We start from the raw sequence: 24,708 nt of genomic DNA on the forward strand, positions 1-24,708 counted from the left end.
TCTCAACCTACATTCATTACAGGCGGCTGTTTATGTGGTGCTATCCACTACACTGTCACTTTCGGCAACAACTTCCCTTGGCCACCAGTGGTGTGTTTTCTTGGAGCTCAAGTTCTTCTGTCATATGCTTACCTTGCGTGTTTCACAGTCTTCAACATGCCAGTGTATGTGAGTGTCTTGTTTCTCTGTGCAGCCTGTTCAGTTTTCAAGCCTGCCTACTTTGTGCGATCAGCAACCAGAGGCTGTATCAGTTTCAGTCTAGATACGTTTTGACCCTACTCTAGGCACCATGTGCCGTAAATGGACGTCTTCTCTTATTGCGCAGTTCATCGTGGTGTCCCCGGCGCAGTTCGAACCTGAACTTGATGCTTGTACAACTTACAAAGAGTACGAATCTTCACCCGGCCGTTTCCGTGGCTTCTGTGGCCAGTGTGGTACTTCTCTGATTTGGCGTTCCGAGGATGACAAGCGCACCTTTGATCGTTGTTGCTTGCAACGCCGAACGGAACTCAGTTTTGGATGGAAAATGCAATCCGAGGTGTCACTGATCTCCTCAAAAGCGGGAAGGTGTACATGATGAGGGTCCTGATGGTTTCAGTGTGATATCGTCCGGTTACTTTGATCCATCCAGGCAACAGAGACTACCTTTTACGACAGCTCTACTTCAATAAGTTTGGACCGAAACTCCTGTGGCTAATAAAATCCAGAAGGATCTCATAATGGAAGCATCTTCTCGGCGCATTTCGACATGTCGGTGAGTGAGTCATTGCCTTCCCCACCGTTTTGGAGGACCATTACCTGTATGTAGTAGAGGGGGCCTTTCTGCCATGGTGATCGCGGTACGTAGACTACTAAGACTACTCACCTTAACGTGAGAAGCTACCTCGCTCATATGACTAAATCGACATACTGCAAGGTATATACTGATTGTCGATGCGAATGACGAGCAGTTAGGCAACACGCTGCTGGACACAAGCCCGATTAGTTCGGATTCGCAGTGCGCTGATTGGGTAGAGCATAATTGGGAAAGCCGAACGCAACGACGAAGTATCCAGTCTCGTGCATATCTTATGTATGCAGTCACTCTTACCCTAAATAGTATCTCGTCTTCAAAGGCGTCATGCTAATCGAAGTTCAAATAGGTTAAGTGGGCGAGTAACATCATTCATGGTCGAGAACGGCGTGAGGTCATGACCTTTGCGCAACTTTTTTGACAACGGAAAACGATCGCCTCTAAAACGCAAATAGACGGACTTTGTGGCCACTGCAGTGGAGGGTCACAGAATGGCGTTGACATCACAGCAATTGAAGGAAGCCGCGCACGATCTTACTTCGACGAAGTCGCCTGTATTAGAAAGATATGAGAAGGACCGACAGGCACTGATCACTGAGGAGAATGAACATCGCACCGGTAATAAGCCACTTACACCATATCAAGAAGGTCGTCAATCGAGACTTACACTTTGGTAGACTATCTATTTTTGCAGTCGCTTTCGCCTACTGCCAAGCGCGCCAATGCTATTGTCTCCCGCATACGCGATTATGAGCAGAGAAGTATATGGACTCCGTCACCCGAGGAGCAGTTGGCCCAGCATAAGTCGGGTGTAGTTGTTCACCCAGGCATGAAGTACGCTTTGGCCAAAGACTTGACAGAGCAGACCAAACTCTGGCGCATCGTACGTGCTATGCCCAAGGGGGCCCTTCTGCATGCACACTGTAGCGCTACTATTGATTTTGATAATCTCTTCCCCGTTCTCCTCGAGACTCCTGGCATGCACATCGTCGGCTCTGCCTCTCATCTCGCAACAAATGAGGCCCGCGAAAATGCTCCTTTCTGGATTGGATTTAAAGCAACAGCGCATGCAAACACGAATATCTGGTCAGAAGAATACAATGTGGGATCTCCAGTCCCCTTGACTTACGCAGCAAATACATTTCCCAACAGTGGCCGGGAAGGTTTCCAGCAGTGGCTCAGATCGCGCGTGACAGTGACTTTGGAAGAAGCAACTGAGCAGAGGCACGGGATTGATCACATCTGGCGCAAGTTTGCACAATGCTTCACCACTCTCAGCATGCTCATTCAGTACGAGCCGATCTGGCGTGCTTTCCTACGTCAACTGATGTCTGCAATGGCGAAGGACAACGTTCGATGGATTGAGCTGCGAAGCGGTCCATTTGCAATCCGTCGGCGCGTGATGGATGCCGACTCTAAGAAATTAGTTGACCATTTCATCAACATAAGCTACTACAAAGAAGGATCGGAGAGTCCAGAGGAGAATCTTGATGCTTTATTCGTGGCCCTAGATGACGAGATTCAAAAGTTCAAGGCAACTGATGAAGGCAAGAACTTCTGGGGGCTTCGGATGATATGGGCATCAATGCGCGGACTGCCGACAGAAAACTTGCTTGATGATATGAATAAATGCATCGCTATAAAGCTCAAATTTCCTCACTTGATCGCAGGATATGATCTAGTGGGCCCAGAAGATCTTGGAAGGCCATTAAAAGATCTCATTCCGGAGCTCGCATGGTTCCGAGAGCAGTGCGAGATCAATGGCGTTAACATCCCCTTTTTCTTTCACGCTGGCGAGACACTCTCAACTGGTGGCGAAACAGATCATAACCTGTTCGACGCTATATTGATGGGCACTCGGCGTATTGGGCACGGCTTCAGCTTGTATAAGCACCCAACGTTGGTCGATATGGTCCGTGAGAAGGCAATCCTCATCGAAAGCTGTCCTATCAGTAACGAGATTCTTCGATACTGTAGCTCCATTTTGTCGCATCCACTTCCAGCTCTTTTAGCACGAGGTGTATCCTGTGCATTATCCAACGACGATCCAACAATACTAGAGACCGTTGGGCTGTCAAACGATTTCTGGCAGGCTCTGCAAGGTTGGGAGAGTTTGAGCCTCGCTGGTCTAGGATCCCTCGCGGAAAGCAGTCTACGATGGGCAGCATTTGAAGATCAGACTGATGACGAATGGCATAGTGGCGTGGCATCTCGCCGATTAGGTGACGGACTCAAAGCAAAGCGGCTTAGAGAATGGGATGTGGACTGGGAGCGCTTTTGCCAGTGGATCGTAGACGAGTTTGAAGAAGTCGACAATTGATGTCCTTCACATGCCGGTAAGGAATGCTATTGATGAGAAACTAAAGGGCAACTGCAAGTAGATACGAATTGCTTTCCTTCTGTCACGGGGTGGGTCTGCCTTGGTGTATTCAACATTAGATGCATTGGCAGGAATGAAAGGTTCAACACCTGCATGCGATCATTCTCGTTTCTTCTTAGCTATCAACACATGTTCCAGTCTCCAAATTTATAGGTTTCGGTTCTCACATATCGATTTGTTCGAATGAACATATCTAGACAGTGAAAGTAAACCTGTTAGGTGGTGGATCCCGGCTCTCAGACGCGAAGCGTTGCATTATGCGAAGATCATAGCGGCAGGATACCTCAATTGGATCTTTGGTTTCGGGACATTTCTTCCCCACAGTTCAAGGAAAGCGACAACGTCGTCTTTTCAATTCAATTTTGCCGCTTTCATGTCGACAGAAAGATAAATAAGGCGGCGATAACTGTCAGGTGAATTTGACGATGACCTCGCAGCGAGATGCACTCCTTCAGCTTTCGATACGTAGACGACTACAAACTTGGCCTGTAGAACATCAGGCTCGGTCTGCAACGGCTTCAGAGGTAAAGGCAACTGGGCAACAGGAGTTACTTAGACTGGCATGTTGGGTAGATTTGCGTAAGTCGTTGTCGTTGCAGCAACTGAGCTTCCGAGTTAAGGCATAATCCAACCTTTGGGCTAACAATGAGAAACAGCGAGCTGGCAACAGTGAGTTTACAATCCTGTTCTGACTTTTGGGCACCGTCCGGCGTAATTAATCAAACCCAAAGACACGGAAGCGAATTGATTCACACAGGTTATCGGTACATAATAAACCCGTCTTTCCTTGTTTCTAAGATCCAAGACTACAGCTGAGGAACATTGAAGAAGGGCGTCCGGATCGTTCTGCGGTTGCATCCATAGTTTGACTTATATTCATAACGAGACTGGTAGTATCTCTTGAATATGCATTCCACCTCTGTCATGCTGTACTGACCATTGATAGTCAATATTTACTCACATGTCTTCGGTGCTGTCGCTTTCTTCGTCATGCCCTTGTTGCTACTCAAGGTCGAGGTGCCACCTCGATATGTCATTGCGACAAAAGGGGATATCACAGTATGCGCCACTTACTTTCTTGGAGTGGGCATATGCTTTGTCTTTTCGACCATGTAAGCAAGCTTTAGTAGCGGATTCGAACCCTTCTGCCTCTATTTAGACGTCTGCAAGATCCTGACGACAACCATGGAACAGATTCCATACCACTATGTCGCACAGTGAATCAATCTATCTTCTGGGAATGAAACTTGATTTTCAGGGCATCTTGCTTCTGATGTGGGGTTCAACAGTACCACTTATCTATTACAGCTTTCCGTGCCAGCCGAAACTTCAGGCCGCGTACTGGCTCACGATCACAGCACTTGCTGCGTTATGCTCCACTGTGACTTGCTGGCCACAGTTTAGCAGACCACATCTGGGACCATGGCGTGCTGCCCTCTTTGGATCATTCGGGGTTGGGTCGTTTCTCGTGCCAATCGTGCATGGCATGATCGTGCGTGGTATTGTGGAGGAGAGCAGAAGGGTAGGGCTGCCATGGATTCTACTGACACTCTTATTCAATACCCTGGGGGCAACCGCATACACTTTGAAGGTGAGTATCAGCCTACTAATCACCAAGGTCGACACTGGAAGAAGGACCTTGTTCATATTCTAAAATCGGATATAGTTCCCCGAGAAATGGTTCCCCAGAACCTTTGACTTTTTTGGTGCGAGTCACCAATTGATGCACATCATGGTGTTGACGGCTGCCGTCGCTTACGCGAAAGCAGTACTGCAAGCCTTTGACTACTTACATGAGCGAGAAGTGTTGTGTGAGTCTATTTAGGTGGAATTAAGATATCGTACACTTGCGTTATCATATTGTATGAGAAAAGGAGGCCTATCTCGATTAGGGAGTGGAGATGGCGGCCACGCCGTTGAAGGTTCATGGTAGACTATCAATCGATATCATCTTCAACCTGAACGATAATCTTTCCACTTGCTCTTCCTGACGCCATTATCTCATATGCCTTAAGCGCGTCTTCAAATGGCCAGACACTGTCAACAACTGTCTTTATTTTGCCTTCGCCGAACAGGGCCGCCAGTCTTTCCATTAATTCCAAGCCAGGATCAAACATCGAGACGCTTTTCCATGGCCTGCCAGTCCCAAACAGCCAGGGAGATAATGGCCAAATGCTATTCATTTGCAAGTGCCAAACTATCTTCAGGAGGTTCCAATATGTCATGCTTGGTGGTTTTACACCCACGGCGGCATATATACTACCTTCTTTCAGATACTGTGCACTTTTCAGATAGAGATCCTGTACACCAATGCAATCCAGGACTGCGTCGAAGGGCTGTGACCCGTATTTGCTTGCCAGTTCTGCGGAGGTTGATTTGTGAGAAGTGTAGTCGATGACCTACACTTGTGAGCCGCCCAGTCCATATCATGTATCAGGACTATGTAACAACAAACTCACCTCATCTGCTCCTAGACTCTTCACTAGTGCCAGGTTTCGTTCTGAGCAAACACCGACAACGAATCCTTCCGGCCCTACAATGTGTCTGGCCAACTGCACCGCGAAAGTGCCAATGCCTCCGCTGGCGCCATTCACTAACACATGGTCTCCCTGCTTTATTTCCGCAGCCTCGATAACATGACTTGCTGGGCACCCTGCCAACATGAGGCCTGCCGCATCGCGCAGCGACGTACCGTCTGGTTTGCGGACCGCATACCGTGCCGGAATGCGTACGTAGCTTTGCAGTGCCCCAACGCCAGTGGGGAACGTGTAATTCACAGGCAGGAACGCAATAACCTTGTCCCCTATTTTGAACCTTGTATTGCTCTCCGAACCATTGGGGGTCCATGCATCAACAACCGTGCCGGACAGGTCATTTTCTGGCACAGCGGTCTTCGCTCGTGCGAAAGGAGGCAGCATACTTATGTGGAAAAGGCCGGCCGGATTGAGGGCGGCATAGGCCACCTTGACGACGATCCACTCGTCCGCCGAGGTGGCGGTCTTCGGGAGCGGGACCGGGGGTGGGAGGGTCGGCACGGGGTGCGAACTCTTAAGACGCAAAACATCTTGAGGCCTGCCTCGGGATATGAAAGACCATGCTCGTGCTATAGCCATATTGTCTTAAAGAGAAACAATGAAAATTTGAACACTTGCGAAGAAATTGATCTTGGGTTTGTACATTATTTATTTTTATACTTCGTACTACCATCATGTTCAGCAGCTCGTCCTAAGCCCGTTGGTTCTTGCGCCGCATAACTGCATTCAGCCTCGTAAGGAATCGGAACAGCTTGCCTCTAGAACCTTGGCGCACTCCGAGAGCTGTGTCATCTGTTGCCCTGAATTGCTTGTTGACTCATTTCAGTCAGCTGTACGCGATAAATGCTTCAAACTCCACAAAAAGCCAAGTTCACATATGACAAAAAGCGGCTAGTATAAGCCGAAATGTCAACGCCAAGTCTTACCATACAGGACCTCAAGGGAGATAGTCATCAACAAGTGCTTCCTTGAAGTTAACTCGAGCATTTGATTCCTCCGTCGCCCCTAGCACCGCGTCAGTTGCTCTTCGCCCTGCTGTTCCACTTCTTCTTGACGACGTCCATAGCTCCCATCTTCAACAAAGTGCCTACATACCACGACCACGGCACCATGGTAGTGAGGTAAGCGGATACAATGCCAGCTCCTCTCCATATCTGCACTGGCGGAGAGCTCTTGAGAAGATCGCCTGCCACGCGCCGCGCCCAGGGTTCTCTCTCGGGTTTGCCCTCCTCAAAATTCTCGCCGGCTAAGACTGACTCGACTTCCTCCTTTGCTATCCGGTAGAGGCTCCCTTCGGGCAAGGTCGGCCTCGCACCGCCCTGCTGGTTGTCGTAGAACTTGCTTTTCACGCCGCCGGTCTTGAGGTCGACGACTCTGATACCGAACGGTTCGAGCTCGAGACGCAATCCGTCAGTCAGCATTGCGGCGGCGGCCTTGCTGGCGGCGTAGACCGCTGCGAGGGGTGTTGTGACCACCGAGGAACCGGATGTGTTGTTGCAAATGAGAGGCTTGCGCGTGGACTTGAGGAGCAAGGGCGTAAACGCTTGCACGACGGCGATGATGGAAAACACGTTGAGATCGAACAGCTTGCGTGAGGCATCTAAGCCGGCATCGAGGATGGCAACTGTGTAGCCGCCTCCGGAGTTGTTGATGAGCATATCCAGGGAGCCACCTGTCTTTTCTGAGACGGCTGCCACGCAGGCTGAGATCGACTCTGCCGAGAGGACATCGAGAGTTAGCGTCTCGATGCCCAAGTCTTTGAAGTGAGCGAGCTTGGCTGGATTCCGCGCGGTTGCAATGACGCGTTGGCCCCGTTCATGGAATGCCTGGGCGAGGGCATCGCCCAATCCTCCTTCTGAACAGCCTGTGATCAAGATGCTTCGTGGTTTAGAAGACATGATTCATATGTTGAGCTCTATGGCGGTGGCATGAGATGTTTGGGGCAGTCTACATATAGATATACCTTTGTGGCCATGTTTAAGACGGGAACGGACTGGCACATTTATCATTTTCTCCGTGATTTCTCAGTAATTGATAGTGTCCTTTCGCGGGAGAGATGGCCGGCATCGATCATAACGCTATAACAGGTCTCAGATGCTCAGTACCGGTAGTTGACTGATTACGTTAGCCAGCCTTAAGAGCTCAGATACGCTCGCGCACTTGGTTAGTCCTCTTCCTGGTCTCCGAGCGCCGATTCAGATTGTAGTTATGGTGGCTCAAACTACACTACGCCATTGTCCGGAAGGGCATTCTCCAACGGAGACGGACCCGGTGCGGAGGAAAAGGGCGCTCCGCGCTGGTTTGTCTCCGAGCTCGATTACATAACTCCGAATGGACTAACATGTTTATATGACATGTTAAGCCAACATGAAACGAAATGGAATAGTAGCTTCGACAGTGACTCGTAGGGATTTCTTCTATATGCCATGAGAAGCCTGAGTCGAAAACACATGATTGTTTGCTCTTATATTAATTAAATAGGATCATGACTGAACTCCGAGAAGCTTGGACCCTCGTTATCATAAACTACAAGCGTTGGAGGTTGATTTCATTTCTTGGTCCTGATCAAGGCAACAGTGCCATGTTTTTGTAAGGGTTTTGACTTTTCTAGAAGCACAATTTACCGATTGATCTTACGGCCGATTGCTGCGCCATGTTTTTTTGGGGGGCTCATGATATCATTACATAAGTCTAGCATGCTACCTGGTGCTTCTATGCACTACAAATAAGAGCCAAATTCTCCTCATTTTGGTCATGATCTCTTGAATGAGATCAACTCTCAAATATCTTTTGTAAGCGGACAAGGCGAGATGCGTATGTTAGCTGTATCAATGAAGTCTTCGAGGATGCTGTTAAGCAGAACTCGATAGCCGTTCGCGATCTTTGCCAATGCCAATGATGCTTTGGCACCCGGGCTTGTTTCCTTGCAAGTAGCGTAGAAGAAGGTCGTATATATCGGTCAGTTGTCAGAGCTTCAATCGAGCCAGTTGGCGTTGCATCTGGGACATGAAGCAGGTATTGCGTGCGCCCTAGGCATATGTGTGGCCGATTCTATCGCTTTCCTCACGCAAACTCTTCAACTGGGAATTAAAGTCTTTGTTGACCCAATCCCAGTACGTCCCCCACACTTGATTGGCACCGGCGGCGCCCTGAGTGCTGGAAGAGCCAACCGATCCCTTGAGCTTCTCGCCAAGCAGAAGAGTCACTCGCAGGACGCTCTTGTTGGCTTCCTCCTGTTTCTCATGCTCTTGCTTGACTGCGTTCTCCTTTAACTTGGTTGACAAAGTGGTACGATATGCGTCTGCTATGGCATCCAACCGTCGGACTGTCTCATCGGGGTCGATGTAGACGAGCTTCGACACCATGAGGTTGCTGAGAGACCGTATATCATTGTCATCCTTAAGTCCTGCAATGATGCGATCGTACAGCTCGATGATACTGATACGAGAGAAGGCTGTCTCCATAAGAGCATACAACGTCTCGTAGGCGCTCTGCATGTCAAATTTTAGTCAAAAGTTAGATGATGGATAACAACAGTAGCGTACCTTTCGAACTTCCAGGCCATCATCAACCAAGTGTTTGAAGGGACCCATCTGGACCTCGCGGCGAAGTTCTGGCTTGATGACAGACTCTTGCATAACATACGGCATCAATTGACCAAGGTGCCCCAGAATCATGTCAGGCTTGTTATGAGCTGCGGAATTGAGCGTAGACATGGCCAAGCGCCGAATATCCATATCCGAATCTTGCAGCATGGTCATCAACATGCTGACCAAGTAATTCTGCAGAATTGAGTCGAACTGCTCGGTGCTTTCAGGTAATGTATATCGCAATGCTTGGACCGCAATCGCCCGTAGCGTTGCCGAATTGTCCTTCAAAAGACCCTGATTAATGGTCAGCACACAGTCAAATTGTATATCCGAAGTAGTCACTCACATCAAGCTTGGGAATATAGGTCTTAGGGTCGATAATTGCGAGACGGCCAATGCATTCCGCGCAAACAGCTTTGTTGTCGTCAACACCAGCGGCATCAAGCAATTGACTCCAAATGCTGCTTGAGTACTGAGCAATGTCCACATCTTGAAGAAGAATCTCCTTGATTGATTGCAAGAGAAGATACTGTGTCGTACCCGTCTTCTCTAGATTCTTGAGAATCATCGGCAAATATTGAGGAACATTTCCAGCTCCGGCACGGCCCAAAGCAAGCGCTGCAGACAAAGACACCTTGTCATACTCCTTTCCAAATTTGTCCAAAAACAGCTGAGGTTCCAGGGGAGACTTCTGTCCAAGTCGAAGTCCGGCTTCACCAAGAACCGACAAAGCGAGACTCGCCCTCAAAGGATCCTCGGTTGTGTCTGCTTCGGAGATGAAACTATCAAGCGTCACGCCAGCAGAACCCCCACTGCCAACCAGTAGAGTGCCAATAACCTTTCCGACGGTCGCAGGATCACCGCTAACCCCAACATTCCTAAGCAATCCAGACATCAGCGGTTCTCCAGCCCCGATCTGACCAATCTTTGTCACTAGATCCAGCAAAGGATCCAGGACGGAGTCGACGATATTGACCAAAAGGAGTTGGCAGAGAGAATCGATGAGGGTGGATGTCACGACAGTATCGGCATTTCCCTCCACAATGTATGCAAGAATATGGAGAGTAGGGCCCAGGAGGTGCGCATCATTGTTAGTGATGACAGGCTGGAGGGCTAAGACTAGGTTCTTGACGGTACCCTTGTCTAATGCGCCTTCACTGGCAGGCGAGAGGATCAGATGTTTCAACGCCTGCACACTGGAGCCCCTGAGAGCTCGATTGGCCTTACGAAGTTGACCAGACAATTCAAGAGCCACTTCGCGAACCCAGACGGGGTCAAGCTGAACATTGCTGGACGAGACAGCGGCGACGCTATCGATGGCTCTAACAGCAGATATGCGGGTTGTTTCGTTCTTCAGCCTGTCAGATAGAATATCAAGAGACTTTTGTCGTTTATCGGCAGCCAGCAGGCCAGCACCCTCGGCACTGATAGTTCTTGAGAGCAGGGTTCCCAAGGCATGGATTGCTCTTTGACGAACTTCAACGTCTGCGTCATTTGCGACTGTTCGGTCAACAAGCACATCGTAGAGTTTGGCAAGCTCCGCCTTGTACTTCTGAGCCGTAGTACGAGATCGCGGCGGTGTGATTGCTTTCACTATTTCCTCGACAGTCTGAATAGCTTGGCTGGATATTTTGTAGAACCGATCATGGACGACAGCAACAACGCCTGCAACAATCTTGGTGAGGTACGGTTGAAGGAGCTTTGATGAGTGGGTCTTCGCTATGTCACTCATGAGTCGCAGGGCTGCAACTCGCAGGGTTGCGGGGGTGGCCGATGCATTACCTCCAGCACCTGAGAGAGCGACGGAAGTAGACGACGCGCTCGAAGGTTTGATTGCTTCGATAATGAGCTCGATGACTTGGTCAAAATAGTCGGCAAGACCCCCTTGCTGAACAGTTATCAGATCATCCAGAAGATTGGTAGCAGCCTGCTTTGCAGGTACAGATTTGCCCTTCAGCAGCTTAGTTGAGCCCTTGATGATATTTGGCGTCAGCTGTGCAAGGTCTGCGCGAGGTCCAGTCGATGGAATTCTCTCCAACGTCGGAGAGGTCAGACCAGTTCCTGTCAGATGAAGTGCCGATGGACCACCACCACTGCTCTGGCGCCGGCGTTTGCGACTGACTGGTACTGGGTGCGAGTCTTCTGCCTGACCGTTATCCAAGGCAAAATCCGGAATAACACCTTCTCCCGTCTTGCGAATCAAGAGAGATAGCGTCGAGACAACCTCTAAGCGAACATTCTCTTCACGCTCATCGAATCGTTTGATCAGTGCAGGAGCAACTTGACCGTAAAGGACGCCGTTGTCAAGAAGATCCCCGCTGCTTCTTGTGGAGACGAGTGTGTACAGGGCTTTGGCTGCACAGCGTCTGACTTTCCAGCTTGCGTCGTCATCGTCATCAAAACCATCTCCAGTCTCGAACTCGTCATCATCCTCAAGCTCATCAGCATCGTCCTCTTCATCTTCCTCCATGTCCTCATCGTCGTCATCAACTGCGTAGTTTGGATCGTATTTCAGGTAACGCAGGCACGATGTAATGACCTCGTCAGTCTGTGCACGCATCTGAGAGGGACAGGAGGCGAGGAATGCCTCGAGAGCTACTAGAGCAGCTTCACGGACTTCGTTGAACTCTGGACCAGAGTCCACTCCATCGTTGATTTCCTCCAGATGTTGCTGTAGCTCATTCTCCCCAAGAGCAGAGAGGACAAAGGGAACAACAGTGTGTATATGCTGGCCGAATCGGTAAGGAACAGAACGAGCCATTGATCCCATGATTGTCACATAGAACCGCTTGGTAACAGAATTGACCTTAGGATTGCCGAGGACAACAACAGTACGCTTGATGAACCCTAAGAGGAGATCATCCGACAAGTATACTGCGAGAATGGAAATAGCAACAACAGCCCTCTTCCTAACCACTGAGGTCGCTCTGTGGTTTTCCAGGACACCAATAACCGCGTCTTGTAGGGCTTCGATTTCCACTGGCTGAAGCATAGGCCCAAAACAGCGAACGACCTCAATGAGAACGTCGACTGCATCCGCGTTCAGGTCTTGATCGCTGTCAATCATACCATCGCCTGGGGCCGGCAACCGGACATTCCCTGTAGCTTTCTGCGCCTGGATAGAGCGGCCGAGAAGCCGCGGAATCAACACACGGCTGATGCTGGCATATGATTCGAGAACCTCTCTTGAAGGAACCACACCTTGTACGGGGCGTGGGAGTGACTCGATGACGTTTCGAAGGGCCAAGGCTGGCACCGAATTGTCGACAGAATTCTGAAGCTTGAGGGTGGATAGCTTCTCGATCAGCGGAGCGATGAGGTTGTGTGGAATCTTCGCAACAAGCGGTCCAAGACACTTGATGGCTTGATTTTGCACTTCGCCATTCTGGTCATCTAAAGATTTTACGATCGAGTCGATTGTGCGGGCAGCTGTGTTGTAGTCGTGGTGGAGGAGGTCATGCTTGCCAATGTTGAGCACGGTGATCAGGTCGCTCAAGGACATGAAACGGAAATCGGGATCGTTATCATTCAGCTTGACCAGCAGCTGATTAATAGTTTGGGTGGTCGGATTCGCTGGAATACTGGTCGCCATCTTGGTATTTTGACCTCGAGTAGGCGAGTTGCGCGTTGTTCTGTTCACGCCCAGCGTTTGGTTAGAGTTGTGATGAGTGCTCGAAGGGGAAGCACCAGATACCTAGGCAAAGATGGAGGGAGAAGCGTCAGACAGTGCCATAGACGGATCTATGGGGTAAAATCTGGCACTGAGTGTGACACGCAGAGGACGACCTTTTCGCGACAGTTCTGGGAGGATCGCCTTGTTCTCGGTAGAGGAGAGAGAGAGAGAAAGGGAAGGCAAGAAGGGAAGGTATATGGAAGTCTTGGGAAGAAAAGTGATGCTGATGAGAGGAAGGCAGCAGCTCTCACCTCAAGGCGCACAGCGGGAATGGTGGGGTGGGAGCTACAGGTGGGGTAGGTAGCCTGACCTGCCTACCTTACGGAGGTGAAGATGATCCGTGCTCTTGCTATCCCCGCTGTCCCCGGCTACTGGCCCCACTAACTCTACCGTCGCTAACCAAGCTTCAGCCTCAATACGGCTCTTGCCGAATTGAGCCCGACTGCTCTCAGTTACAATAACGCTGCTCGGCCGAACAATGTGCTGTCTGTGGCTCGATGAAAACGGCGTTGTAGTGATGTAAGCCCCATCTAGTCTTCCTTTCCATTAGGGGCACATCGATACAGCAAAGTGAGGAGCCAGACCAGGACACAGATAATAATCCAATCCGCCAATGCTAAGATATAGCCCTGTATGTTGTCATTTGTAAGCTGGCTTGCAAAAATAAGCTCGAAATACACGAGGTAATTACTGCCATGATCAAGGTAGGCACGCAGCCGGGGAAGTACGTTCAAGGGGCAGGAACTATTGTGGCGATGAGCTCGGCACTCGAGGCCCTTGTCAAGGAAACTACCCAACAAGACTTGTTCGCTATTTGGGTTTCTTTGTGTTGTGATGCCTATGGCCACCCTCCCATGCGATATTATCTCATCTTGTGTTTGTCCCAGTTACTTTAGTCATTCGTTGTCTCGGCAGTGCGTATCGTTTCTTCACCTGTATTAGAAGTGTCCAATTGCTTTGCAGCATCCTCCGTATTTCATCAAGATATTGCCGTCACTAGCGACTTGACGTTCCTGGGTGGCTTTTCAAGACCACGGCCAAGACACCATCGGCCTCTTCGAAGGGTGCCTACTTATCGGAACTCAAGTATTCCATGGCCTCTCCGGTAGATAAAGGGGAAAGTAGCAACGGAATTCCCGACCTTGATTCGGCCTCAGCAGTCCCGTCAGCCGGAGCCATCGCCGCCGCCCTCAACGAGATGCCGTCTGTACCAACCCACAACTATGTGGCTACCGACAACAACATTGTCCTCAACACAGGCAAAAGCTCTCCTAACCAATGGCAAACGACCCGGCACGAAGCGATGAAGGCATTGGGGCCCGCGGCCGTCTGGAACGCTATGGCCCTCCCCTGCATCACGTATGGCAAGACTCAATACGAGCTTCAACGCATCAAGAGAGCCCGAGAGAATCCAGAAGATGCACTTGTGCCGTATAAGAAGATCAACGGACCCTGTGTCGAATACGGGATTCTGGCTACTTTACCACCTCGTATGCTACCCCTTGTCTGCATTCGAAGGTGTCGGTAACTAATGAAGAGATTAGTGGCTGGAATTTTGGCTGTCAAGGAGACGAATCGTATTAGAGGAGAGTATGACATCGAGCCACGGAAGAATAAGAATCCCAAGAGCATCTTCTGTCCTCATTGCACCGTCCTGAGAGACCAGCTCGAGGTTAGCCAGCGCGAAAACGAGAGAGGAGCTGGGGTGGTGAAACAGCAGCCGCCTCTTTCGCCGCCAATGCAAGAGATCTCGCCTCGTCCGGAGGCGACTTCACCCCTTATTGACCCTATTCCGGACAAGGTGAAGAAGCCAAAGAAGAAGGGCAAAGCAGCTGACATCATTGAGCATGCATCACAGCTGCTGCATCCCGCAGAAATGCTTCAACGACATCCGGACGCCCTCAACCACCTCAGAAGACCACTTTCACGCATACTTGAGAGGAAGTCAGAGGCAACCCAGGACAGTCACTTGACGGGCAGTCCGGCTGAGGCAATCGGCATGCCACCAGTACCGACATTAGACGTCGGCATAACTCTGGATGAGGAGCTTCCGTCAAGGCTACCAACCCCATTGCCACATGGCTTGCATGAGACAGAACTGATCCCTGATGAGCCTCTCCCTCAGCCAGCCCTCTCACCACGTATGATGCCAATGGACGAGATCATTGTTCGCATTCGCACCCCCTCGCCTTCGCCTTCCCGGTCCTGCGAACGCAGGGTGCCTCCTGCGCGAACCAACTCCCCTATTCAAGGATTTCATCCTCATCAGCACTCTCCCCTCCGAAACAGATCCCCAGGGCCTGGCCGTATTGGCCCGTCATTACTTCCCCATGAAGTCCACACCGGTGCAGCAAATGCGCTATCCGTAGACGATCCGCTCTCGAGAAAGCCTCATCACAGAGCTCACAGTCCTCACAGGCTGTACGATGATTGGGTAGAAGATTCAGAAGTAACGCCCGGTCTTGGTCCTGGTTCCCACAATTTGGAAATTGATATTACCCTTCCTACATATGTCACACCCCTGGCAAATCATGTCCGCGAGGACCAGGCTCTTGCCGGTCGAGGCCGCTCTCGCAGCCCCCCAGAGATGATAGTCGAGCTGCCGCCCGGTGCGTCAGAGCCTGGGACACCTAAGACGGGAGATGTCCGACAAACGCCTAAATTCGTCCCGATCCACGAGGGCCACAAGCCTACCATCATAGACATTAATAGGCATGCTTCGCCTCCACGATCTCCGCCCATGCCTGGCACTGAGAACACCGGAGTAGTAGGCGCGCCTCCCAGCACTATTCTGAGACAGCCAGAAGCTAACAATCGTGCAGCGGAGGAAGAAGTACGCCGCCCGATCGGCATCCCCAAGACTGTGACGGCGCCACACATGGGCGCCGGCAGCGCTCGTACGAATCACTTCGGGGGCCGCTTTGGCCGTTCTCAGTCAAGCGGAGACGGCGCTGGCAGTCGGCCAGACACGCCACCCCAGAGCCGGATCCCAGTACCTGTGTTTCGACAGCCGCCATCGAGGGAGAGCAGACAGGATAGCAGAGGACCGGCGCCTTCTCGCAAGGGGAGTCCTGCATGGGACAAGCCGACAATTGTTGAGCATGCAAAGAGAATGGGGTCGTACCAACTTATGATGAGAGATGATGGTACAGGAAGGCTTTCGGGGCTCGAAATATGATGGCGCGCCGTGCTGCTGCATTGTTTTCTCCGTGTGGAGCCAGCATGGCAACGGAAAACCAGAAACCTCTGCGTGGGATTCAATATCGTCGTTCTTATCCTTAGTCAGTAATGCTTAATAGTATGGTTAGCAGAATAATGATTCCCCTCTGTACAAACCCTCATGGAAATTGACAGATCCAGATTCGTCTCGCGGCTTCACTGTGACAAGAATGGCGATTCTCTCTCTTCAACAGCTTTATGGATTCACTAGCCTCTCTATCTCCGTCCATGTATCATGGTCATACCCCCTTTCCCACTGGGATATATTCCCAAGGCGTGAACTTTGAGAAAACCAAAACCCTGAAGTTGAGTGGACAATATAGGGGTCAGGTAATGGTGGTAAAAGGGAGAGGATTACATCAGATAAAGAAAAAAAAAGTTTCAATTTGAGGAACATAAGAACCTCGCAGATAGCCAGTTGATCTTTCTCGTTCATCACGCCTAAACGACCATGGGGGACAAAATCAACAAAACTTTCAAAAATGACAAGACCCCTTTCCCGGGGTCACCATGTGCCTTCCGACCGTTTGCCCTAATGCTTTCTTCTTCACCCTCAACTCATGCTGCTTGTTGGTCCCTCGAAACCACCCCCGTCGGAGATCGAGCTCTTATTGGAGCAACTCCCTTCCAGTAGGTTGTGATGGGATTACATATTGCTTCGTCGTTCTTCCCTTCTTCTCTCTCAAGACATAAAAGAAAATGAAAGAGTGGAGTCTCAAAGACTGGTTTAATCTCGTGATATCGGGATTCTGGTCGACCTTTATGTTCATGACATTATAAGGTCCGATTCCAGGTTAAAAGTGTTATGCAACGGATGGTTTTCTTTTGCTGCTGTATGGTGTATGTTGTCATCTGGACCACATATTGTAGATATGATGATACTCATAACTCTCCAGAAAGCGATGCTTTCCCAGTGGTGCATTGCCGCGGTGGTGACCTTCAACGCTTACTAGCAGGATTGATAGAGGAGAAGTGGCTCGCCGACATTCTCAATTTCCGGAATTGTGCACTTCAAGTCAAAAGCCTTTGAGAGTACAATTTTAAAAATCTGGATTTTGGTTGTTAGCTGTATCTGTGAAATAAGTCCCGCTAGACAGAAGCATACCTTCTGAACATTGATGCTATGGCTGGTGCTGCTAAATATTAGGGCAGCACGCATCGCCTTTGCAAATCGACGAGCCTAGAAACTTGTTAACACTCTGCTTTTCCTTTGAGCGACCTGATGTGCCATACCTGATTCGAAATCTCCTCTTGGTCTTCCCGCGGAAAGTTCACGAAATGGTCGTATTTGGTGCCGACTAATATTGGTATGGCCGTCTTGTTGAAGCCTCGTCCTTGGCGGTACCACTCCTTGATGCTGTTTAGGGTGCTTTTCCTCGTCAAATCGAACATGAAGAGTATCGCAACGGCATCATTGCACACTAGAGGTAACATGTTGACGAATTCTCGCTGGCCACCCAAGTCCCAGATACTGAAGGTGATTTCGGTGTTCCGGATGCTAATCGTCTTCTCCATGAAGTTGACGCCTAGTGTCTGGATGTAGTCCTCGTCCCAGCTGCCCTCGACGTACTTGACCATCAGCGACGTCTTGCCTATTTGCGCATCGCCGACCATGCCAACTTTGATCACCACGTGGTTCCTTCCATTCCCATTGCTCTGCTCGGCCGCACCGCCGCTCGTGCGCGACGCATGGTCTGGGTAGCCTTGGCCTGAGAGACCGGATGCCGGTCGAGAGATAGAAGATGCTTGTGGGTGAGGAATGGGGGGAGTTGTGTATCGCGCTGTCGGGTCCATATCGTCGACGGCTCGCGGGGAGTTTGTGAGACCTTGATCTAGGGACTGTGATTGCCGATGGTTTCGATCCGACCTTGCGCCTCCGAAGCCATTGTTGGCCATGTTCGGCGAACCCTCGATGCCGCCGAGGGTGTCATCATGCATATCATGGGGGACGTGATCGTGGTCCATGGTGTCGAGGGCGTCGTGAAACTGGGCCGGAGACCCCGCCGAGAGTGTTGAGGAATCTGTTGACACATTGAGGTCAGCACTGCGGATAGGGACTATCATACAACCGAAAAGAGCATTCGCGAGGATAGAGCAGCTATGAGGCCCGCCGGAGCACAAAGATAGAGAATACGGGAGACTAACCCAGGATGAAGGGTTGGTGGTAATCGTGTCTATTGACGGCCTGGGTGTGAATCTTCTTCGGTCGAGGGGTCCAAAGCGACTGGAAGGACGAAGGTGGGAGGGGCTCTGCTTAGGCTTGCCCGAATGACAGCCTCATGAAAGAGCGCCTTCGTGGCTCAACAGTGAAGCGAATGTCGGGCGAACGGGAAGAATATGTTGAAGTCTGCACCACTGCCTCTGTCCTGGGTTCAGAGGAGTACGATGGACAGCTTCATCGGGGGTGGAGCTCTGTAGGAAGGGCTGAAGTCAGACAGGGTATCCATATAGGTGACGGGAGCCTGCTGCAGGTGTAGGGTAGGCAGGCGGTGACAACGGCACAATTACTCACCTGAGGTTGCGCAATTGACGATTCGAGTTGATGAGGTCGGCCGTCGTGGTCGAAGAAGGGGGGTGGTTGTGGTGGTGTTGGTGGTGAGGTGAGGGCTAGGGGGAAGTCGAGGCGGCGGCGGCGTCCACTGGCTTGGAGAATGGACGGAGGTGGAAGAATTGCGGAATGGAAGTTTCACAGTAACGATGCAGCAGCCCTGAAGGCGTGTTAGGGCAGTACGGTGCAGGTCAGTACGAGCGGGATACCGGCAGATCCAGAGCCCAGAGAGAAGAAAAACCCCACGCTGACGTACAGATTCTAAAGGAAAGTAGGCACTTTAACTCCTTGCCTTGATCAGGCACGAGTGGTTCTTCCGGATGGGCCAGTGTACTATGTAGTAATAAGCTAACAGCCTCTTGGGATCTTGATGAGGTTTTGGCGCGGACAGCTCGAGTCCAATCAACGCTCAAATCGGCCCTCTGTCCACTGAGGGGTCAGGGCAAAAGCTCAGGTTAGGTGAAGGCTTAGCGCGATGAGACGCAGCTAATTGCGACACGCGACGCGACTTTTTTATGAGCCAGACAGAAGAGTGAGACAAAAATGGCGTCAGGGAGCCCCCGTCCAGGCAGGAACAGCACAGGACTGGCACGAAAGAAGAAGTGGGGAAAAGGAAAAGGAAGCAATTCTGAGCACTATCTTCGCTAACTACTTCTTCAATATTGACAGACTGGCAGAAGACCAGGTGTGGGTGGTGGTGGTGGTGGTTGATATCAAGTTAGATAAACCCAAGCCAAGTCAGGTACAGTAGGATAAGAGACCCCATGTCAGGCGTGTTCGGCCATTGTAATGTTGGCCTGTCATGCGTTGTGCGACTATTTACCACAATGCCTGCCCTTAACGTTATTGCTTTCTTTTTCCAGGGCAACATGGCCAGCTCCAACCTATGGGGTATTTTATCGAGCTGCGCTAGGAAGGGCTGTCGATATCAGCATCAATTATCAAATCTCCAGGTACATGTAGGTGTCTGTCGTGGCTCGTGGCCGGCGTGTTTTCCAAGAAAATGGGACCGTCAGCCCGGACTGGAACGCGGGGCATTTGTTTGAATGCGTCCCTATTGGTCTGCCATTGTTTTCTTACCGGAATGGAACCCCTAATCCGACTGCCCACCCTCGGCCATCGTTCGAATAGCATTGACTTTGCCTCACATGCAAAGGCCACGATCCAGGCCGCCCAACGTGGTCAACTTCATGCAGACTCGGACTATTGACTTGTCGAACTTTAGCTGAAACATCGTCGGTCTTGTTGTTGAATGATTGATGCTGCAAGTGACTTGATGATAGAGATTAGCTCCATGATTGACTGCCCGTAGCTTAGCCTGTAGCCGTCACGTGCATTCAAATACCAAAGACAGTCAGCCAAGCACAACGCTCAATAGTATTCTGACTATTTTCATGTTTAAGAAGGCGGGTTTATATGCTATCTACCCTTTCTCTGCAAGAAGTAACAGAAAAAAGCGAATTAGCAGCTAGTTTTGAGATTCAGTTAGCTGCGGATTATGACCTCCGTTTCCATGCCCAAGAGCGCGCTTACATAAGTCTTCCGTGTACGTAACTTGGACTTCTCGGCCGTCCTAAACCGATCCCGAAAATCATGCGCCCGGTGCCGCAACTCGTTCGTCACCGAAAGATAATTACCATCAACACCGACTCCCTCCCTCACAACCAGCAATTCAGCCTTAGCCATGGCTTCAATTGCACGGTGCATGCGGGCTGCTCGCCCCTCCAGCCTCTCGGTTCTACGACTGGCAACCGTCTCTCGCCCTGCCCCCCGGTTTACCGCCGCTAGAGCTTTCTCTGCCACAGCTATCAGTCGGTTCCCCTGCTCCGATATCTCTCTCTGCCGCCGTGGACCATTGCTAACACAGATCGTCCTGCTACGACAGACCCTGTAAGGAAATACACTAAGGACCACGAGTGGATTGACCTGTCTGCGGACAACAAGACCGGCGTCATCGGGATCTCAGAGTACGCCGCCGAGGCCCTCGGTGACGTTGTCTACGTCGAGCTCCCCGAAGAGGGCAAGGAGGCCGGCGCTGGTGATGCCATTGGCGCCGTTGAGTCCGTCAAGTCTGCTGCCGACATCAACGCACCTATCAGCTGCAAGATCACCCATATCAACCTCGAGTTGGAGGAGAAGCCAGGCACTATCAACAAGGTCCCCGAGGACGACAGCGCCGGTGGCGGCTGGATTGCCAAGGTTACCGTCGACGAGCAGGGCGTCAAGGACTTTGAGGCTTTAATGGGTGCTGAGGAGTACAAAGAGTTCACTGCTTCTGAGGACCATTAAGCTAAGGATGGGTTCGGTGATCGGACACGTCTTTGAGGATTTCTACAAGCGCTCTCCTCTACAACTGCTACATCCGCTATACCGTCAAGGAGTCTTTCACACATAGATACCTGAGTCGAGAGATCAGTTCAACCTGGAGGGAAAATGCGGTCAAATACAAGGCGTCATGTAATTATCATACGGTCCGCGCGGCAAAGGGGGTTTTTGATTCATCATACAAAGTACCGGGCCTGCTCAATGCGAAATCATAAGCAAGACATTCCATGCTTCCATGCTTCTAGTAGTACAAGGGCTCAGGAGGTCAGCTTTACGGCGCCTGCTGTTCCTTCTGTGACGCTCCGTGTGTTGTTGATCGCCTCCAGGATCCTACTTGCCCCCTTTTCGAGCAGGATCTTGGCGACCTTCTGCCCGAACTCATCGGCAGCCTCAAAGCTAGGCACATCCTCCGTAAGCTCTGCGTCAATTGCATCTCCACCATCTAGGCTCACAACTGTAGCTTTGAGCTGCAGCATCTGCCCCCGGCCTTCTGTCCCCGGCACCCACTTCGTCTCGACGCCGATTGGCACACTGCAGCCTCCCTCCAACGTGCGCATGACACTCCTTTCCGCAAAGCAAGCAATCATGGTCTCTGTATCCTGAACGGCCTTCAACGCACCAAGCACCTTGTCGTCTCCCTTCCTGACCTCGATCCCAAGAGCTCCTTGACCAACGGCGTGTAAGAGTCCACCACCTTCTGTGCTGGACTCCAGATACTGCGCTATCCTGTCCCCAAAATCCATGCGCAGCAGACCAGCTGCCGCGAGAATAATGCAGTCATAGCCGAGTGACTCGTCGTCGCACTTCTTCAACCGCGTGTCAATGTTCCCACGAACATCCCGATACTTCAAGCCTGGGTACCAGCGGCGCAGCTGGGCAGCTCGCCGCACACTGCTCGTCCCCACGACACATCCGTCCGGCAGGTCCTTCAGCGCCTTGTACTTGCCGCCGTGGCCCGCCCGGAACACCACGACGTCGCGCGGGTCTTCTCGCTCCGTCACGCACCCCAGTATCATGCCCTCCGGCAGCGTCGTCGGCATGTCCTTGAGACTGTGCACGATTATGTCGAGCTCGCCTGTCTCGAGCTGCGCCTCCAGCTCGTTGGTCCACAGGCCCTTGCCGAGCGCCGGGAGCGGCGTCACCTTGTCCTTGTCACCCATGGTGGCCATGGCGTGCACCTCGAGCTTGATGTGCGGGTGGGCCTTCTGCAGGGCGTTCACGACGAACTCGGCTTGCTTGAGAGCTAGGGGAGAGCGGCGGGTGCCCAGGTTGATGGTGAAGCCCGCGGTGAGGGGCGGCGCCTCGGGGCCGGAGTCGGCGGTGGCCATGATGCAGATGTCAGGATTAAGACAGAACTCGGGATTGCTGCCTTGGTCTAGTCTTCAGGCGACTAATTGAGGTGTTTGTGGCAGGTTTGGAGCTTCACCGAGCTTTTGAGGGTCCGGGGATCAGAGGGCTGTCGTTGTTGCGGTTTGAGAATGGCAGTACCTCGCAAATTTCGGCGAACCCCTCGGCGCGCGGTGACAGCAGCCCCACACCTGCCGACTAATGCTATTGCCTATAACATTCAGCCGCCAACCCTTAAATACGAACTAACCTCCCTGGTGATACTCCTCCACCGGGGTAACACTTGTTAATTCTTCACGATAGAGGTAATCAACGATGAGAGTCATGATACCTGTCGATGCTTCCATGATTCCGTTCATTGCTGGAGCCCCATTTACTACTACGAAGGTAGTAATCCCACGCTGAGGAGGTGATTGCCTTTTACAGACCTAACATTTACTATCCTGGCGGAGGAGTACTTACATTCCAGTTTACGAAAGGTTTCGTTCCTTCGTATATGAAATGATAATAATATCTCAATTTGTGCATGTATTTGGATAGCCCATTCAAAGGCACATCTTATAAGATGTGTAGTGATAGAGCACGTAATCATTGTCATGTTATCAACACGGCCTACATTAGCTCCGACTTCTCGCCCCCATATCGCGGCGGTATCTGGAAAGTTCTCGTGAACGCAGAGTAACAAACCAAATTGAACCGACCTTATACCTGAACAGATTTGTATGCAAAAGCAACTTGAAATGCCCCTTCTACGCACTGAACGATTCCAAATACCATTGTCATGAAAAATAGCACGATGGCGACCCAAAATGTCTTGAACGCTTTCCTAGGATTTGAGATTGGAAATATGTCTTTGAAGGAAGATTTCGAAGACTTGCAGCTTCTTTCCCCTGATTATGGTGATCACGTCTTCACACAGGAAGCTGCCATGACGGGACAGGAGCCACGAAGCATCCTGGCCACCCCAGAGCAAAGGCTCGAGGGGCTGAGACTTATATGTTTCAGGGAAAATGGAATAGAAGAAGAAAAGCTACGTATTGCGACAGCCGAGGGAGTATTTTCATTCCAAGGAAAGTATTTATTACTTACGGCAAACCATTGGCTCATGGATGAGCGTTCGAATATGGAAAGTTCACACGGACAAGCGATTATGGACGATCAAGAAGTTGAAGAGGCTGCTGAAGATGATCTCGACGGCGAAATCTCCGGGGACTGGGATATCACTGCCTATGATGACTCCTTTCAACGAGCACTGGACAGTATACTCGTGAGCGGCGGTATACTCGCGAGCACCGCATCAGGAATACTACCGACAACGAGCGTGATTTTTGGGTATTTCTTCGGACACCAGGAAAGACCTCGTATCACTCAAGGCAGCACACAACAAACGCTCACTACTGACAACAAACTCCGGGCCCCCGATTTCGATGGAAAAGGACCTCTAAAGCTTGGAGAACTATCTTTCTACTCTGCATCTCTTGACACGGCGTTTATCAAATTTGAGGAGGATAACCTCGGAGCATTTTGCTCGGGACTTAGAGATCAGCCCATTATTTACTCCCTTGAAGATTTCGATGAGCATATCGAAGCCTGTTCTCGGTCCATGTCTTACTGAACATATTCTTATATCCAAAGGAGAAGACGTGACAACCCGGGTGAATTTGAAACTAGTCTCCTCAGTAGTAAAATGCAGGTGATTTCCCTCTTCTAATTCTAAGCAGCTTACCTGCCTCATCATGCCTTGTTTGAGGTCCTTGAACGCACAGTGCGTGTGTTTAGCTGTGTTGAAAGATGACCACGTGGAGAACTTCATTCTTAGTTGACGGCAGATCCTAATAACAAACTTTGTACTGGATTCTCCAAACCGCAATAAAACCGCAAGTCAAGATATTATGTCTCTGTTCGGCGTTGGGCTTTGCACAAACTGGTAAAGCTGCTCGTAACCATGGGACTGCCACACGTCTTTTCAGAGTGCATTCTCAACTGTAACTGAGAAATGAGAGACCATTAGACACGTATCGGACGAAAACTGTGAGACCCGAGCTGATTCAACATCGATCATGGCATGGAAATATCGAAGTAGATAACCAAGGGGAACGCTTTGTGAGGACAAGCTGTAGTCTGGTAGGCTCTAGGGGTTGGTGATACCCCCGCAAGACGCACCCCTCCACACTTCACCCCACACTACATCCCGGGCCACTGCCCCCCCCCACGGGCCACCTTACCCGTTGTTACCTACCGTAGAAGATGTGCGTTGAGGCCGTTATTAACGTCAGGGAGGATGGACAATCCTCCCTTG

The 24,708-nt window shown here is 50.8% G+C and overlaps 5 protein-coding genes across 5 annotated transcripts; 1 reads left to right on the forward strand and 4 right to left on the reverse strand.

Annotated features, from left to right (window-relative positions):
• Positions 1-6,723: 6,723 nt before the first annotated feature.
• Positions 6,724-7,605, reverse strand: UCRPA7_6976 (putative short-chain dehydrogenase protein; the record flags this gene model as incomplete). The annotated part of the gene is made up of 1 exon (XM_007919511.1): positions 6,724-7,605. The coding sequence occupies one exon, from the start codon at positions 7,603-7,605 to the stop codon at positions 6,724-6,726; it is 882 nt and encodes a 293-aa protein (XP_007917702.1).
• Positions 7,606-8,736: 1,131 nt separating this feature from the next.
• On the reverse strand, positions 8,737-12,889 carry UCRPA7_6977 (putative cullin-associated nedd8-dissociated protein 2 protein; the record flags this gene model as incomplete). The annotated part of the gene is made up of 3 exons (XM_007919512.1): positions 8,737-9,198; positions 9,253-9,591; positions 9,644-12,889. The coding sequence occupies 3 exons, from the start codon at positions 12,887-12,889 to the stop codon at positions 8,737-8,739; spliced, it is 4,047 nt and encodes a 1,348-aa protein (XP_007917703.1).
• A 4,249-nt stretch (positions 12,890-17,138) lies between these two features.
• Positions 17,139-18,154, reverse strand: UCRPA7_6978 (putative septum-promoting gtp-binding protein 1 protein; the record flags this gene model as incomplete). The annotated part of the gene is made up of 3 exons (XM_007919513.1): positions 17,139-17,237; positions 17,295-17,369; positions 17,423-18,154. The coding sequence occupies 3 exons, from the start codon at positions 18,152-18,154 to the stop codon at positions 17,139-17,141; spliced, it is 906 nt and encodes a 301-aa protein (XP_007917704.1).
• A 2,267-nt stretch (positions 18,155-20,421) lies between these two features.
• Positions 20,422-21,026, forward strand: UCRPA7_6979 (putative glycine cleavage system h protein; the record flags this gene model as incomplete). The annotated part of the gene is made up of 2 exons (XM_007919514.1): positions 20,422-20,510; positions 20,633-21,026. The coding sequence occupies 2 exons, from the start codon at positions 20,422-20,424 to the stop codon at positions 21,024-21,026; spliced, it is 483 nt and encodes a 160-aa protein (XP_007917705.1).
• A 293-nt stretch (positions 21,027-21,319) lies between these two features.
• UCRPA7_6980 (putative porphobilinogen deaminase protein) lies at positions 21,320-22,768 on the reverse strand (the record flags this gene model as incomplete). Its single annotated transcript, XM_007919515.1, has 2 exons — positions 21,320-22,437; positions 22,660-22,768. The coding sequence occupies 2 exons, from the start codon at positions 22,766-22,768 to the stop codon at positions 21,320-21,322; spliced, it is 1,227 nt and encodes a 408-aa protein (XP_007917706.1).
• Between the last annotated feature and the right edge of the window lie 1,940 nt (positions 22,769-24,708).

Source organism: Phaeoacremonium minimum (genome assembly GCF_000392275.1).
Source record: "Phaeoacremonium minimum UCRPA7 unplaced genomic scaffold PA7_03_scaffold_496, whole genome shotgun sequence".
Taxonomy (NCBI): domain Eukaryota; kingdom Fungi; phylum Ascomycota; class Sordariomycetes; order Togniniales; family Togniniaceae; genus Phaeoacremonium; species Phaeoacremonium minimum.